The sequence below is a fragment of the Ranitomeya imitator genome, chromosome 6, assembly GCF_032444005.1.
Source record: "Ranitomeya imitator isolate aRanImi1 chromosome 6, aRanImi1.pri, whole genome shotgun sequence".
Classification (NCBI taxonomy): domain Eukaryota; kingdom Metazoa; phylum Chordata; class Amphibia; order Anura; family Dendrobatidae; genus Ranitomeya; species Ranitomeya imitator.
In genome coordinates, this window is record NC_091287.1 from 309,708,478 (window position 1) to 309,726,218 (window position 17,741).

A 17,741-nucleotide genomic window follows, 5' to 3' on the forward strand; every position below is an offset into this window, starting at 1 on the left:
TGGTCGTCCCTCCTCCTCCCTCACCTCCTGCTTTGCTAATCTCGCCACCATCCACTGCCTGGATTGATGTCGGCATCCCGTCTAGTGTGATAGACTATGCGGCTTCCTCCCCCTCGTCCTCCTCCTCGGTCTCCTCAACACCCCCAAAAAGTGTGGGATATCAATCCCCTTTAATTGCGGATGTTGGTACCCCCTAATAACATTTCCCAATTTGTTTTTTTTGTACCCTAAATAAATGTTATTTTTTAAAAAAAAAATTAGTTTTTATTGTCTCAAATAAAGTTTGCACCAAATCACACCTTGCGCCGTATACACAAATCTTGTCTTTGTAACACCTGATGTGCAATGTCTGACAATATTTATCAATTTGTTTTTTTCATTGTTTTATAGGGCTGTCTCTCATTGTACTCAGATGTTACAAACACAAACAGCATTGCTCAATATGTCAAGTTTACAATGTACCATCACACAACAATTTCAGTATAGATAAAGTTGGTTTTTGTGTGTAACCAACGTTATCTTTTCTGAAATCGTAAAACGATTGATCCCCTGCTGTGAGTTTTTTGGTGTCAGCGAATGATTTGGAATTTTTTTTGGGTAACTGATCAGACGCTGTCATTGTTGGATCGGCGAGTTTAGACCGATCCAGCGATGTCTTTGTTTTAAACAAGGGAATATTGGGTTACTAGCGCACTGTTTTAAACACTCAAATAAAAAGTGAACAATACCCCACAAATATAAAAAGGTGTCTACCACGTCCCTCGCCGTCATCTTTCCGCACTGACACTGTGATTCCCGCCCGTAAAGCTGAGCACACCGTTGACTTAATAATAAACGCTGTGCTGTGCTTTAGGGCTGCCACAGTACGGGAAGTTGACGGCGATGGACGTTTCACACACCGGAGTGTAAGGGTTTTTTGTATTTTTTTAAATTACATTTACAATGGTAAACAGGGAAAACATCATGAGTGTGGCAAAGCGCTTCATAACATTATCCAGATTACACGGGACTTGCTCTTTTTTGGTCGCTGGAGAGCTGTCTGTGTGACAGCTCTCCAGCAACCACGTGACAACTAAACAACGATCTCGGTCCAGTCGTATCACTGGTCGGTATCGTTGGGTAATAGTTTTATTAATGTACCTTAAGAATATTGGTCAGGTGAGGTGGAAGCAATGTTCACAGTGTCGCCACTATTTGACTCTGGACGAATTCTTTCATCCTGAGTACAATAGTGTTAACTCTGTAGAGTTTTGCAAACATGATCGTCTCCCTCCTTGTCTAGCCTGGTTCCATATGCAAATAGTCTGCAGGATTAAAAATGGTTGACAAGGTGGGAGCCGATCATGTTATACGTCAAAACTATGGAACACACAAATTTTGTGTGACACACATTACTTTCAATAAAATTGGATTTTACAATTCTATTACTATGGAAAAACGTGTGGGAGATTTGTTTGGTGAAAACGGAAAGGCACAAGAACTTTATTTCAAAACACAACGCATTATACAATCAGGGGACATGTTAACAATAACCATACATAGTATGGTTAAATGACATGGACTACACAGTGTTTACATGACATCATAATAACACGAAGAATTAAACCATTTGATGTTGCCATGAAACACGGCCAACATCAGAAACAAAGTATGCAGCAAATTGGTCCCTCATATGAGCAATCTCCACAGTTGTCCGCAGAGGATGAGCTTGATAATCAGGCAATGGATTTTGTATGGGTTCATCGAGTTCCACGTTGACTCTCTCTTTATCAATAATAAAATTGTGGAGAACCACACACGCCTTCACCACCTCATCCACTGTCTCAATTTTCAAATTTATGGCGGATCCTAAGATACGCCATTTGGAGACCAGGATGCCAAAGGCGCACTCCACAGTTCTTCTGGCCCTGGACAGTCTATAATTAAATATAGTTTTGGTGCGGTCCAACCGACGACTTGAGTAAGGTTTAAGTAGGTTGCCACACATTTGAAAAGCCTCATCACCAACAACAACAAATGGCAGGGCCGGGCCGTCGGTGTTGGGAAGAGGTCGTGGATGGGGGAAATTAAAATTGTTATTGTACAATCTTCGGCCCATATCAGACTCCTTAAATGTCCGTGAATCATTTGCACGACCAAACGCTCCAATGTCCACAGCGAGAAACCTGCAGTCCGCACCTGCAATTGCCATCAGCACGGTGGAAAAGTATTTTTTATAATTAAAAAAAAGAGATCCACTTCTTGAAGGCTTGGTAATCCTAATGTGCTTCCCATCCACGGCTCCAATACAGTTAGGGAAAGAACACACTTGTTCAAATTTTTGGGCGTTGGCCTGCCATATTTCTCTTGTAGGGATGGGTAAAAATTCCTCCCGGAGGTTGTCCCACAATGCGCGGCAAGTGTCGGCAATAATACCCGACAGTGTTGAGACTCCAATCCGAAACTGGAAATGCAGTGATCTCAATGTCTCTCCGGTAGCCAGGAAACTGACAAGAAGAAAAATAAATAAATATAATTAATAAAATTGTTATGAAAGAATTTTTCATTTTTAATAACAATCCCCCCACCCCACAAAACAAAAACACGTTACTTTAAAAAATGGCAAGAACATATAAATCCTTCACATTCCATTACGTACCGTAGAGTCACCAGCAGACGTTCCTCAGGGGAAATCGATTTACGGAGCTGCGTGTCCTGCCTGGAAATGGTTCCTTCCACCAGACGCAGCAGATATCGGAAGCTGTCTTTTGACATCCTGGTGTATTCAAAGTATTTGTCCTGGTTCTCATTTAATTCGCCAAACAGACAATGGTAGGCTCCACGACTCTCTCGGACTTCCACTATAGGGTGTAGCCAAAAACGCCGACGACTCCTTCTCCGTAGTTTGTCTCTTTTCCTCTGTTCATGACAGGCAATAGCATAAGCAATAGCAAGGGCTAATTCCAGCTGAAAATTGAGGTAGATACTCTCCATGGAACGATCCATCTTGATGCTCTATGGTTGGAAATAATCTATGCCAGGGTATATATACCACTATGACATTAATACCCACCCCCATTTACCCATTGGTGGCATTATCGATTGTCTAGACACTAGACCCACCCTCTTCTATTCATTGGTGGTGTTATCTAGTGTCTAGACACTAAATTGTGTGTAAAGATCTAATCAGTGTTTGACAACGCATGCGTCGTAAAACGCTGCGTTTTTTGTAAAAACGCAACAAAAACGCACCAAAAACGCTGCGTTTTACGACGCATCCGTCCGACGCTTGCGTCAAAAAAGGTGCGTTTTTGCGTGCGTTACCGATGCGTCGTGCGTTGCGTCGGCGACGCTGCGTCGCATGACGCTAATGTGAACGTAGCCTAAGATTATGCTGTTTCTGAGTTGTGATTTCTTAATTTTCAAAATATATTATCAGCAAAAAATATCATTTTTCTTTAGAAACTGTGTGTTGTATTGACTTAATTACCAGATGGTTATGAAAAGAGCATACAGTATGTGTGTGATTTTAAGAATGATTGTCCCACAAACGTCAATTGGCTTTTGACTATATTTTTTAATTATAGCAAAAGCCTTTTGTTGTTTGTTGTTAACTTTAAACCATATTTTTTTCATATGGCTTTGTATATCTCTTTTTTTTTTTCTTTTTCTTTTTTAAGAACAACAGAACAAAGTGCTAGTACAGCACAAAGTAAACCAAAACATGGTTATGCGGCAAAAAGCAAAACACAATAAAATATTTTTTTACAGATTTCTGTACCTTGGCGGAGGTGATGGCGGAAGCTCAGGGTCATGCTCAGGTGGCCTTTGTTGGGCCAATTGTCCACCCTGTGTGGATGCTGTGCGTGGCGGATCCAAAGACAGGCCTTGATCATATTGGCCAGTTGGGTATTGCCCATAAAGGATTTGACTCTGGCCCTCATGCTGCTGGAAATATTGCCTTGACTCATAGCCACCCCTAATATGGCCATGTTGTCAAAACCCAGGTTGGGACAGCCTACAGCACTGGGTCTCGAAAAGTGGGCATATTGGGAAGGTTCGTTGTAGGCTGCCATGTGGTATGGTGCTGGCCTTGGTGGATTTTGGGTGGGAAGGAGTTGAAGTGTAGGCACACGTGGAGGAGGTGCTTCAAATCCTGATTGACCATGCACCTGTTGAGTTTGTTGAAGGCGCAAGAGGTTATGTGGTGAAAGCTGCCTTCTCTCAATAAATTCAAAAACCTCATAGGGGTCATTTGAGAAGGTGCATGAATCACTCAGGATTTGAATACACCCTCTCACACGTAGCCTCACCTCACGGGGGAGGGAACGGAGGTACCGGGCCAGGCTGCAAGCAAAGGCCTCCACACCATCATCCGTGGCTGCCCTGGCCAAATAATTAAGGACCCCAGCGTCCACATTCCTCCTACTTTCTTGCAGAGCTCTCCTTCTGCGGCCTCTGCATAAAGGCCAAGCTGCCTGTGGGGAGGACACCAGTGGGACAGAAGGGCTGCTGCTGTGTCCATGCTCTTCCTGGCTTACAGGATCTGGTGCTGCTGTAGGTGGTGGTGCTGCATCTTGGCCACTTGTTGCTGGATCTTGGGATGCGGAAGTCGATGGTCCAGGAAGGATGGAGCTAGAAGAGGCCAAAGATGGGCCTGCCACCTCTTCTACACCAACCGGATCAATGACAACCTCCGAGTCTGACCCGTCTCCCTCTCAGTGAGGTTGGACTGTGTTCTGTTATGAAATTAAGAAAATTAAAACCCCTAATTAAGAGTTTAGTCAATTGCTAACATATGTGTATTGTGTTGTGAGGTTTTTACTTACGGTCTTAGATCCATACTGGGATCCAAAAAGGAAAGCCGATCATATACTTTCTCTTTTTTGTTGGAGCTGCTGACCCACTCCTGGCCCGCTGCTGCCTTTCCCTGCGATATTGGTCCCTGATGCTGCGCCATCGTGTCATAACATCTTCCACTGCAATGACATGGTAACAAATATTCTATAAGGTCATTCTGCACATTGCTTAAAACAGTTGGCATTGATTGATCATATTTTAATGAGGCTAATAAAATGACTTTTTAAATGAAGTTCCTAAAGTAAAAATGGCTTAAAACCCAAAAAACATTATACACAATAAAATGAAACACCACAAGGACAGGGTCCACTCCCCTCTGTACCAGTCTGGCATTCCCCAAAATATTACCCTACGCAACATCTATATTATCTCTGTACGTAAACCCTTTCTCATGTTCAGCGTCTTTGTTTTTGCTCAAAAATACAAAAACAAAAAATACCAGACTAATCCAAAAAATAATCTGCATGAAATCATGTAGGTAAAGCATTTTTCAAGGTTTATTAATGTCGCAACATGAGTGTACTGTACTTACAAAGTTGTGTCTGCACCGCATGTGTGCGTTGGTCAAAATCTGGGAATAGGATCCCACAGATGGTCCTCCAAGCGGCCTCTTTCCTGGCCCGGTTTGAATAGTTTGGATACCGCTGGTCCCATATTTCAGGCCGTTCTTGGACCAGGATGAGGAGCATATCCACATTAATTATGGATGCCACGCTGCTTACAACTCCGTGGAGGCGAGCGCCAGACTTCTGGGATGTCTGTCTGGCTTTTTCAGCTAATTAGCATGTCTGAGCTTCCTGATTGAGGGCTTGGCACATTTCCTGGCACTGGAGATGCCTGGCGTATTTCTCGCAAGTCACACTGCTGGTCCGTGTGTAATCCGTATTTTTCTCGCCCCCATAGACTTGCATTGGTGTATTTTTTGCGCAATACGCTGACAAACGCAGCATGCTGCGATTTTCTACGGCCGTTCAATACCGTATAATACGGATACGTAAAATACGGCAGATAGGAGCTGGCCCATAGAAAATCATTGGTCCGTGTGCAATGCGTATTTTCTGCGCCTCTCATACGTCCGTAAAACTTGCTAGTGTGACGCCGGCCTAAGATGTTCATTGATACAAACTTTTATTTTATGTGTCTGCAACCAACATAGATTTTTTTAATATGAAAAATATCTAATTATGTATACCACATTTTCAGAATTAGGCTGCCGTCACACTAGCAGTATTTGGTCAGTATTTTACATCAGTATTTGTAAGCCAAAACCACGAGTGGAACAATTAGGCTAGGTTCACTTTGCGTTAGGGCAATCCGTTAAGCGCATAGCGCTAGCGGATTGCGCTAACGCAATGTTTCTTTTTGGTCCGCGTTCGCCGTCCCCGCTAGTGCAGATCCCCGATCAGCGCTAGTGAGGACCGGACCTCGGACGCGCCTTGGACACTGCAAGCAGCGTCCGAGGTCCGTCACAAAAGAACGGCACATCGCTAGCGCGTGCCGAAAATGGCACGCGCTAGCGATGCGCTACAGGCAGAAATAACATTGCTGTCAATGGGTGCGCTAACAGACCCGTTGCACGGCGTTAATTGCGACATTTTCGCCGTGCAACGCTGTCCGTTAGCGTTAACCCATTAACGTAATGTGAACCTAGCCTTAGAGGAAAAGTATAATAGAAACACATGCACCACATATCCCCAAGCCTGTTTGCACTTTCATGACCAGACCAAATTTTACAATTCTGACCAGTGTCATTTTAGGTGGTATTAACTCTGGAACGCTTCAACGAATCCCACAAATTTTTTTGTGACATATTGTACTTCATGATACTGGTAAAAATTATTTGATATGACTTGCATTTATTTGTGAAAAAACTGAAATTTGGTGAAAATTTTGAACCTTGAAATTTTTCAAACTTTAAGTTATTATGCCTTTAAGCCTATCTGCACACGTTGTGGATTAGCCTTAGGAATTTCTGGTGCGGATTCTGCCCCTCCTGGCAGAAAATGCACCTGCGGATTTGTTGCGTTTTTTGTGCGATTCCGCAGCGTTTTTTGTGCGTTTTTTTCGCAGCTTTGCTGCGTTTTTTACCCCTGCGGTTTTCTATAATGGAATGGGTACAAAAACGCTGCAGATTCGCAAAAAAGAAGTGACATGCTACTGCTTTTAAACCGCAGCGTTTCCGCAGCGGATTTTCCGCAAAGTGTGCACAGCATTTTTTTGTCTCATTGATTTACATTGTACTGTAAATCAATTGTGGATCTGCAGCATTTCTGCACCGCAAAAAACGCTGCGGAGAATCCGCAACGTGTGCACATACCCTAATAAATCAGAGAGCTGTGACACACAAAATACTGTAGTTAATAAATAACATTTCCCAGATGTCTACCTTACATCAGCACAATTTTTGAAACATATTTTTTTTTCTGTTAGGAAGATATAAGGGTTAAAGATTGACCAGCAATTTCTAATTTTTTCACCAAAATTTACAAAACAATTTTTTTAGGGACCATATTACATTTGAAGTGACTTTGAGAAGTTTATATGACATAAAATGACCAAAAGGGACAACTTTCTAAAAACTGGACCCTCACTGTGCACAAAACTGCATTCAAGAAGTTTACTTTTTCAGGTGTTTCCTAGGAATTTTTGGAATGTGGAAGGAAGAAATTAACATTTTCAGTTTTTTTTTTAATTTTTACTTTGGACCCATTTTTTAGCTTTTACAAGGGCAACAGGAAAAAATGGACCTCAAAATTTGTTGGGAAATTTCTCCTAAGCATACCGATATCCCATATGTGGGAAAAAAACACTTTAGGTGCATGGCAGGGCTCGGGAGGGAAGGAGCGTCATTTGACTTTTTGAATGTAAAATTGTCTGTAAAATCCGTAATTAGCGGATGCCTTGTCTGATTTTGAGAACACCTGATGTGCCTAAACAAAGAAAACCCCCACAAATTACACCATTCTGGAAACTAGACCCCTCAGGGAGCATATGTAGATGTGTGGTGAGCTGAGCACCATAAACCCTCAGGGACTTCACAGAAGTTTATAAGGGTACCGTCACACAGTGGCATTTTGATCGCTACGACGGCACAATCCGTGACGCTCCAGCATCGTAACAATATCGCTCCAGCGTCGTAGACTGCTGTCACACTTTGCAATGTACGACGCTGGAGCGATAATTTCATGACGTATGTGCGATGTAGAAGCCGTTGGTTACTATGCGCACATCGTATACAATATCGTGCACACCTTTGTTACACCATGCGATCATGCCGCCACAGCGGGACACTAGACGACGAAAGAAAGTTTCAAACGATCTGCTACGACGTACGATTCTCAGCGGGGTCCCTGATCGCAGGAGCGTGTCAGACACAGCGAGATCGCTGGAACGTCACGGATATATCGCTGGAACGTCACAAATCGTGCCGTTGTAGCGATCAAAATGCCACTGTGTGACGGTACCCTAACATTGAGCTGTAAAAAATAAAAAATAAATTTTTCTCACAAAAATATTTTTAGCTTAAAATTTTACATTTTCTCAGGGTAACAGGAGAAACTGCACCATACAATTTGTTGTGCAATTTCTTCTGAGTACGCTGATACCCCAAATGTGGGGAAAAACTACTGTTTGGGCGCATGGCAGGACTCAGAAGGGAAGGAGGGCCATTTGACGTTTTTAAAGCAAAATTTGATGGAATAATTAGCAGACACCATGTCACGTTTGGAGAGCCCCTGATGTGCCTAAACAGTGGAACCCCTCCAATTGACCCCATTTTGGTAACTAGACCCCCCAGGAATGTATGTAGATGTGTGGTGAGCACCTAAACCCCCAGGTCCTTCACAGAACTAGAGCTGTGAAAATAAAAAAAATCAAATATGTTCCAGAAAAAAGTTATTTTAGCACCAAATTTTGTTATTCTCATGAGGATAACAGGAAATGGAACCTTTCATGTCAAATTTCTCCTGATTATGCTGATACACAATATGTGGGGGTAAACTACTGTTTGGGGGCACGACAGGGCTGATAAAAGCAGGAGTGACATTTTGGAATACAGATTTTGATGAAATAGTCTGCTGGTGTCATGTCACGTTTGAAGAGCCTCGGATGTGCCTAAACAGTTGAACCCCCCAGTTGACCCCATTTTGGTAACTAGACCCCTCCAGGAATGTATCTAGATGTGTGGTGAGCACCTGAAGCCCGGGTGCTTCAAAGAAGTTTATAAAGTAGAGCTGTGAAAATAAAAGAAAATCAAATATGTCTCAGAAAAATGTTATTTTGGCCCCAAATTGTATTATTCTCATGAGGATAACAGGAAATGGAACCCAAAATGTATTGTACAATTTCTCCTGATAATGCTGATACCCAATATGTGGGGGTAAACTACTGTTTGGGGGCACGACAGGGATCATAAAAGCAGGAGTGACATTTTGGAAAACAGACTTTGATGGAATAGTCTGCTGGTGTCATGTCACGTTTGAAAAGCCTCTGATGTGCCTAAACAGTGGAAAACCCCCCACAAATCACCCTATTTTGGAAACTAGACCCTTCAAGGAATGTCTAGATGTGTGGTGAGCACCTTGAACCCATTGGTTGCTCACAGAATTTTACAGCGTTTATCTGTGAAAATAAAGAAAATATATTTTTTCACCCAAAAATGTTGTTTTAGCTCCATTTGTTTATTTTCACAAGAATAGCAGGAGAAAATTTACCTCAAAATTTGTTGTGCAATTTCTCCTGAGTACACTGGTACCCCATACATAGTCGAAAACTATTTTTGAGGCACAGTGCACAGCTCAGAAGGGCAGAAGCGCCATATTGAAGTTGAGATTTTGCTGGACTGGTTTGAGGGTGTCATGTCACTTTTGCAGAGCCCCTGAAGTGCCAGAACAGCAGAACCCCCATAAGAGACCCTATTTTACAAACTACACCTCCCAATGAATTAATTTGGGGGGTGAAGTGATCATATTAAAACTCCAGGTGGGTCACAGAATTTTATACCATTGGGATGTGAAGAAAAAAATAATTAAATCTTTACCAACAAAATATAGTTTTAGCCCCAGATTTTACATTTTTACACTGGGAGGTAGGTAAAAATGGCTCCAAAATTTGACCCACAATTTCTGCTGAATATAGAAATACCCCATAGGTGGCTGTACAGTATTGCTTAGCCATACAGCAAGACTCAGGAGGGACGAAGCACTATTTGCCTCCTGGAATGCAGATTTTCTTAGAATAATTTGCTGACTCCATATACAGAGCCCCTAAGTGATAGAAGAGTAGAATACACCTTCAAGTGACCCCATTTTGGAAATTATACCCCACTTGGAATTTTTCTACAGGTGTACTGACAATTATAGTGACCAGAAGCTCATGCTTCTGGAGGCATGCACTCGTAAATTAGGCGGACTTTCATCACTACAAAAATGCCAAACAGGTTGACGCTAAATATGGTTTAGGTACACTATGGGGCTCAAAAGGGAGAGGGACATTTGGATTTGAGAGCTCAGAATTTCCTGGATTCTTTTAGGGAGGAGAAGCCATTTTGCTCTTCCAGATTCTTTGTACTACTAGTAACGTGGAAGCCCCTATATTTCCATTGACAGATAACGATCCTGAGTGGCGACTTCCTTTTTTTTTGTGGATTGATTTGGAACATAACATTTGGTATCACATTTATCCGGCGCTCTACGCTGAACACTTACATCAGGGTTTCCATTTAAATCTCTAAGGCTACGTTCACATTAGCGTCATGCGACGCTGCGTCGCCGACGCAACGCACGACGCATCGGAAACGCACGCAAAAACGCAACTTTTATGATGCAAGCGTCTGACGGATGCGTCGTAAAACGCAGCGTTTCCGGTGCGTTTTTGGTGCGTTTTACAAAAAAACGCAGTGTTTTACGACGCATGCGTTGGCAAACACTGATTGGATCTTGAGCCACAATTTAGTGTCTAGACACTAGATAACACCACCAATGAATAGAAGAGGGTGGGTCTAGTGTCTAGACAATCGATAATGTCACCAATGGGTAGATGGGGGTGGGTATTAATGTCATAGTGGTATATATACCCCGGCATACCTTATTTCCAACCATACAGCATCAAGATGGATCGTTCCATGGAGAGTATCTACCTCACTTTTGAGCTGGAATTAGCCCTTGCTATAGCTTATGCTTTTGCCTGTCATGAACAGAGGAGAAGAGACAAACTACGGAGAAGGAGTCGGCGGCGTTTTTGGCTTCACCCTATAGTGGAAGTCCGAGAGAGTCGTGGAGCGTACCATTGTCTTTTTGGCGAATTAAATGAGAACCAGGACAAATACTTAGAGTACACCAGGATGTCAAAAGACAGCTTTCGATATCTGCTGCGTCTGGTGGAAGGAACCATTTCCAGGCAGGACACGCAGCTCCGTAAATCGATTTCCCCTGAGGAGCGTCTGCTGGTGACTCTACGGTACGTAATCGAATGTGAAGGATTTATATGTTCTAGCCATTTTTTAAATTAACATGTTTTTGTTTTGCGGGGTGGGGGATTGTAATTAAAAATGGAAAATTCATTCATAACAATTAAATTAATTATATTTATTTATTTTTCTTCTTGTCAGTTTCCTGGCTACCGGAGAGACATTGAGATCACTGCATTTCCAGTTTCGGATTGGAGTCTCAACACTGTCGGGTATTATTGCAGACACATGCCGCGCATTGTGGGACAACCTCCGGGAGGAATTTTTGCCCATCCCTACACAAGAAATATGGCATGCCAACGCCCAAAAATTCGACAAAGTTTGTTCTTTCCCTAACTGTATCGGAGCTGTGGATGGGAAGCACATTAGGATTACCAAGCCGTCAAGAAGTGGATCTCTTTTTTATAATTATAAAAAATACTTTTCCACTGTGCTGATGGCAATTGCTGGTGCGGACTGCAGGTTTCTCGCTGTGGACATTGGAGCCTTTGGTCGTGCAAATGATTCACGGACATTTAAGGAGTCTGATATGGGCCAAAGATTGTACAATAACAATTTTAATTTCCCCCATCCACGACCTCTTCCCAACACTGACGGCCCGGACCTGCCATTTGTTGTTGTTGGTGATGAGGCTTTTCAAATGAGTGGCAACCTACTTAAACCGTACTCCAGTCGTGGGTTGGACCGTACCAAAACTATATTTAATTATAGACTGTCCAGGGCCAGAAGAACTGTGGAGTGCGCCTTTGGCATCCTGGTCTCCAAATGGCGTATATTAGGATCCGCTATAAATTTGAAAATTGAGACAGTGGATGAGGTGGTGAAGGCGTGTGTGGTTCTCCACAATTTTATTATTGATAAAGAGAGAGTCAACGTGGAACTCGATGAACACATACCAAATCCATTGCCTGATTATCAAGCTCATACTCTGCGGACAACTGTGGAGATTGCTCATATGAGGGACCAATTTGCTGCATACTTTGTTTCCGATGTTGGCCGTGTTTCATGGCAAGATGAAATGGTCTAATTCTGTATGTTTTATTATGATGTCATGTAAACACTGTTGTGTTCATCATTTAACCATCCTATGTATGGTGATTCTATGGTTATTGTTTTAATGTTCCCTGGATGTATAATGTGTTGTGTTTTCAAATACAGTTCTTGAGCCTTTCAGTTTTTAAAAAAAAAAAATTCATACGTTTATACATATTAATAAAATTTTAAAAATCCAAATTTATTGAAATTTATTGAATTTATTGAAAGTACTAATGTGTGTGCCACAAAATTTGTGTGTTTCATAGTATTGAGGCATAACATAATCGGCTCCCACCTTGTCAACCATTTTTAATCCTGCAGACTATTTGCATATGGAACAAGGCTTGACAAGGAGGGAGACGATCATGTTTGCTAAACTCTACAGAGTGAACACTATTGTACTCAGGATGCTAGAATACGTCCAGAGTCAAATAGTGGTGACACTGTCAACATTGCTTCCATCTCACCTGAACAATATTCTTAAGGTACATTTAATAAAACTATTATCCACCGATACCGACCAGTGATACGACTGGACCGAGATCGTTGTTTAGTTGTCGCATGGTTGCTGGAGAGCTGTCACACATACAGCTCCCCATCAACAAAAAAGAGCAATCTGGGTAATGCCACACTCACGATGTTTACTATTGTTAATGTAATGTTAATTACAAAAAAAACCTTACACTACGGTGTGTGAAACGTCCATCGCCGTCAGCTTCCCGTACTGTGCCAGCCCTAAAGCACAGCACAGCGTTTAAGGCAACGGTGTGCTCAGCTTTACGGGCGGGAATCACAGTGTCAGTGCGGAAAGATGACGGCGAGGGACGTGGTAGACACCTTTTTATATTAGTGGGGTATTGTAAACTTTTTATTTGAGTGATTAAAACAGTGCACTACCCAATTTTCCCTTGTTTAAAACAAAGACATCGCTGGATTGGTGTGAACTCACCAATCCAACAATGACAGCTTCTGAGAAGTTACCCAAAAAATATTCCAAATCATTTGCTGATAACCAAAAAATCACAGCAGGGGCTCAATCGTTTTACGATTTCAGAAAAGACAAAGTTAAAACAACTATATCCATACTGAAATCGTTGTGTGATGGTACTTTGTAAACTTGACATATTGAGCAATGCTGTTTGTGTTTGTAACATCTGAGTACAATGAACGACAGCCATATAAGAAAATGTTAAAAAAAATAGAGATAATATTGTCACACATTGCACATCTGGTGTTACAAAGACACGATTTGTGTGTACGGCGCAAGGTGTGATTTGGTGCAAACTTTATTTGAGACAATAAAAACCAAATTTTTAAAAAAAAAAAATATAACAAATTTATTTTGTGTTACAAAAAAAAAAAAAAAGGGAAACCGGTTTTAAGGGGTGCCAATGTCCGCAACAAAAGGGGATTCATATCCCCCAGTTTTTTGTGATGAGGAGACCGAGGAGGAGGAAGAGGGGGAGGAAGCAGCATACTCTATGACACTAGACGGGATGCCGACATCAGTCCAGCCAGTGGATGGTGGTGGCGAGACTGCAACAGAAGCAGGTGAGAGAGGAGGAGGGACGACCAGTGTCCTTGGCTGGCTACTCCGGCTCTGGGTCGACCCAGGCTGTGTAGATGGTGTACTCCTGGTTGACCCAGGCTGGGTAGTGGGTGTACTCCGTGTAGACCCAGCCTGGGTACTTGGTGTGCTCCGGGTCGACCCAGGCTGTGTTCTGGTGGTACTTTGGGGAGCAGCCATAGCCAAGGACGTAGTGCTTGTGGTCGTCATGGTCTTCTTCTTCTTTTTCCTCCTCTCTCCCTCTGGGTGGGGGTCGGCTTCCCGTCTGTGCCCCCTTGAAGGCCTGTCAGGCTCGGAACTTTGGGGCTCAGTTCTGTGGTGGCGGTGGCGGCGGCGGTGGCCCTCGGCACGCGGAGCTCTGTGGTGGTGCTCTGCAGCAGGAGTCGGAGTCATTGCAGCCAGCGATGGTACTGCGGGCATATTTGTCGCTGACTGCATGACCCGAGCCTGCTGCAGAGCACTGACATATAAATTGTTGCAGCCCTGCATGAACGAAATCTGGAGTTCCGGCGTAAGATGTTCCACCATGCCGTTGTGAATGGCACTAAAGAAATGTTTTGCCGGCCTCGAGAGATCCGTTTCGATGTTTTCAAGACGCCGTTCGATATTGCACATTTTATCGCACAGCGCCTTGAAACCATTCTGAAATACGGTACTCAGATGTAAAAATTCGGACATGGGCGCCCTGTCCGAGGCCCGCTGACGCTGTCGGGAAGACCCAAAGGACGGAGCAACAGAGGCCTCGGCCAGAGGAACATCTGATGGACCGGCTGCCGGTTCGCCAGATTGTGTTGTTGCAGACCTGCTCTCGCTGTGGGATGGCTGCGACAGTTCAGATGGCGCTTCACAAAGGACCGCTCTTGAGGGTCGTCTTGAGGATCGGACAGTCTCGCGGGTGCTGCTGTGTGTTCTGTGAAAACATAAGGAAACCATTAGTATAAAAAATATCACATTTCACATGCGTCATAACATTTTACCGCCAGGTATCCATTACCGCCATTAATATTACACTATTTTTAATATTGACACTGCATATGCACCATCAATATTAAACAAAAGGTATTTATTTAATTCTAAAGAGTCACCCATGTTTTTAGTTTGCAACGCCAGACAATTATGCTTAGGTTGGAACTGCCATGACGTCACGGTCATGTGAACGAGACGTCATCACAGGTCCTGCGAGCTGAGCAACCATGGGAACCTAACCAGCTTTGCAGTGGAATGTATGCCGTATCTATTATATTTAACTTTATTATGTATAAAAAATCGTGGATACACCTGGCAAGTGTGAGAAGACAAGAAATGAATAAAAAATTCAAGGTCAACGAGTGGTGAAAAGTTTAAAAAAAAAACTTTATTAACTTCAATCAAAAGCAGAGGATGAAACATCTGCACAATACAATAAAAAAACTATCTACGCGTTTCAGGTCTGATGTTCCCTGTCACCTGAAACGCGTAGATAGAGTCTATTGTATTGTGCTGATGTTTGATCCTCTGCTTATGATTCAAGAGGAGAAAAGTATGTATTTTTTACTTTGCACAACTCTGTGAACTTGCCTTTTTTTACTTCATTTATATACTTGGTACTTGGCAAAATAAATGGCTGGGCAATAAGCAACGTGACTGGAATGTAGTATGTGAATATGCATGTTGTGAAAACTAGGTGTGTGAATAGGTACTATACTTACTCTCTGCTTTCAAGGACCGGTCGCAAGAACTGCAGTATACGGTTATGCTTGTACACCGAGGTCCTTGAAGCGCCAGCACCACTACGAGCCTGTCCCTCCTTTTTCAGGCCCCTCTTGAAACGGTCCTTCATGGAGCGCCATCTGGTCCTCAATTGTTTAACTGTGTATTAAAAAAAAAAAAAAAAAAAGGTTTTAGATAATATATTGAAAAAGATTACGCAACCGTGTGCAATCCCAATCAAAGACATCACAGACGGTTGTGTAATCCTGGCATGATGGGTCACAGCACTATTTTTTAAATACTTACGGAAACTGGCTTTGGCCTTGGCGTTAGCGCTGTCGAAGCCATCCCACAGCGTTTGTGCCACCTCCAACCACAGACGCCGCAATATGCCCTGGTCCGCGTGCTGGGGGTCACGGCTGTCCCACAACGGGCCCCGTGCTTCTATTGATGCCACCATTAGGTCAATGTTAAGTGGCTCATCCAGGGCCCGTTGTGAAACCTAGAAAAGAATGGAAAATATTAAGGTTTGAAAGAGAAAAAAATTGTCCCTATCTCCTCCACCGACACCTACTACACACAACACCACACCCTCCCACCACCCCCCCAATACCCGCAAAAAAAATAAATAAATAAATAAAAGGTTTGAAAGAAATACTTACGCTCCGTCCTGCAACCACAGCTTGGCCCCGTGGTCCCTGCTGCTGCTCCCTCTCTTCATCCTGGTTCTCCTCCTCACTTGAAGAAGCCTGCAAAATAGTTTAACAAAAAGTTGAGTGACCCATCTACAAATGACAGCGAAAATATAGCAAGCAATAGTAGATCATGTACTCACCGGACTCCTCAGCGGTGGGGTGCCGGAATCACTGCCGCTGGCCATGACTAATTAAAGCAGTTCTGAAATTAACAAAAAAATAACATTGACTATGCTCCTATGCACTATCATGCAATAAATAATATTAAAAAAAAAGGCATTTAAACCACAAATAACATTGCACTCCAACTGAACTAACGCTGAGCAAACTACACTGCCACATTGATTAGATTAAAGAAACAATGGCAGAGACAACCCAATGCCAGAGTACAAAAGGCTAAAGATAAGAAAATTAACAAATACACAATGTAGTAATCCCAAAAGATTTTTTTAAAAAAGAAAAATTACAGTATGCACGGATCAACACAAAAAACACAATATGTAGTTGGAATAAAAAATATTTCAACACGAAAAAAAGTAAGGGCAGAAACATAAATACTTTACAATGAAACCAACAGTGCCGGAGACAATAGAAGGGGATACAACGCCATACATCGCAACCAGAAACATACAACTATGTATTTACACAACCACAGTGCTGAAAATAATACACAAATTGCAATAAAAATTTAATAAATGTAATAAAAGGCCTCAAAATCATTCTATACTACCATACTTTACAAAACAACCGACAGGGCCAGCGACAATGAAACGCCATCATATAACGGAAGAATAAAACAGCACAACTGAATACAAAAACAACACCAAACCAAAAAATGGAAACTAAAAATCAATCTTGGAAAGAACACTAATCAAGGCCGCAGACAATGAAACGCCATCCTATACACAATGCCGTACATCAAAACCAGACCAAAAAGACCACAATATCTTTACCCACAGTGCAGAATATAAAACACTACTTGCAAAAATAATTGTAAAAACATGTTGAAAATGCACAGAATCATTCTATACTTACATCTCTGGACAGCGGATGACAAGACAGTTGCTCTGATGTGTCTGGTCTGATGTTGCCTAATAATTCTTTACACAACCACAGTGCTGAAAATAATACACAAATTGCAATAAAAATTTAATAAATGTAATAAAAGGCCTCAAAATCATTCTATACTACCATACTTTACAAAACAACCGACAGGGCCAGAGACAATGAAACGCCATCATATAACGGACGAATAAAACAGCACAACTGAATACAAAAACAACACCAAACCAAAAAATGGAAACTAAAAATCAATCTTGGAAAGAACACTAATCAAGGCCGCAGACAATGAAACGCCATCCTATACACAATGCCGTACATCAAAACCAGACCAAAAAGACCACAATATCTTTACCCACAGTGCAGAATATAAAACACTACTTGCAAAAAT

General features: G+C 42.3%; 3 protein-coding genes across 7 annotated transcripts in view; 1 reads left to right on the plus strand and 2 right to left on the minus strand.

The window, feature by feature from the left end:
* Positions 1–17,741, minus strand: part of NQO2 (N-ribosyldihydronicotinamide:quinone dehydrogenase 2) — a 259,661-nt gene that overhangs the window by 13,675 nt on the left and 228,245 nt on the right. The gene's annotated exons all lie outside the window — the stretch shown is intronic.
* On the plus strand, positions 10,751–13,631 carry LOC138642532 (uncharacterized). Its single transcript, XM_069730742.1, has 2 exons — positions 10,751–11,295; positions 11,447–13,631. Exons 1-2 carry the CDS (start codon positions 10,949–10,951, stop codon positions 12,330–12,332), a joined length of 1,233 nt encoding a protein of 410 aa, XP_069586843.1. The 5' UTR covers positions 10,751–10,948; the 3' UTR covers positions 12,333–13,631.
* On the minus strand, positions 13,690–16,309 carry LOC138642530 (pneumococcal serine-rich repeat protein-like). The gene is made up of 4 exons (XM_069730741.1): positions 16,259–16,309; positions 15,903–16,098; positions 15,596–15,755; positions 13,690–14,817 (listed from the first exon to the last, which is right to left on the minus strand). Exons 2-4 carry the CDS (start codon positions 16,054–16,056, stop codon positions 13,719–13,721), a joined length of 1,413 nt encoding a protein of 470 aa, XP_069586842.1. The 5' UTR covers positions 16,057–16,098; positions 16,259–16,309; the 3' UTR covers positions 13,690–13,718.

Excerpts from the sequence above, each read along its gene's own strand:
- LOC138642532 (XM_069730742.1), top strand. The coding sequence starts at position 10,949 with ATGGATCGTTCCATGGAGAGTATCTACCTCACTTTTGAGCTGGAATTA. Across the intron at positions 11,296-11,446 it reads CGTCTGCTGGTGACTCTACG|TTTCCTGGCTACCGGAGAGA; the intron begins GTACGTAATCGA and ends TCTTCTTGTCAG.
- LOC138642530 (XM_069730741.1), bottom strand. The coding sequence starts at position 16,056 with ATGGTGGCATCAATAGAAGCACGGGGCCCGTTGTGGGACAGCCGTGAC. Across the intron at positions 15,756-15,902 it reads CAAGGCCAAAGCCAGTTTCC|TTAAACAATTGAGGACCAGA; the intron begins GTAAGTATTTAA and ends TTTAATACACAG. Across the intron at positions 14,818-15,595 it reads CCGGTCCTTGAAAGCAGAGA|AACACACAGCAGCACCCGCG; the intron begins GTAAGTATAGTA and ends ATGTTTTCACAG.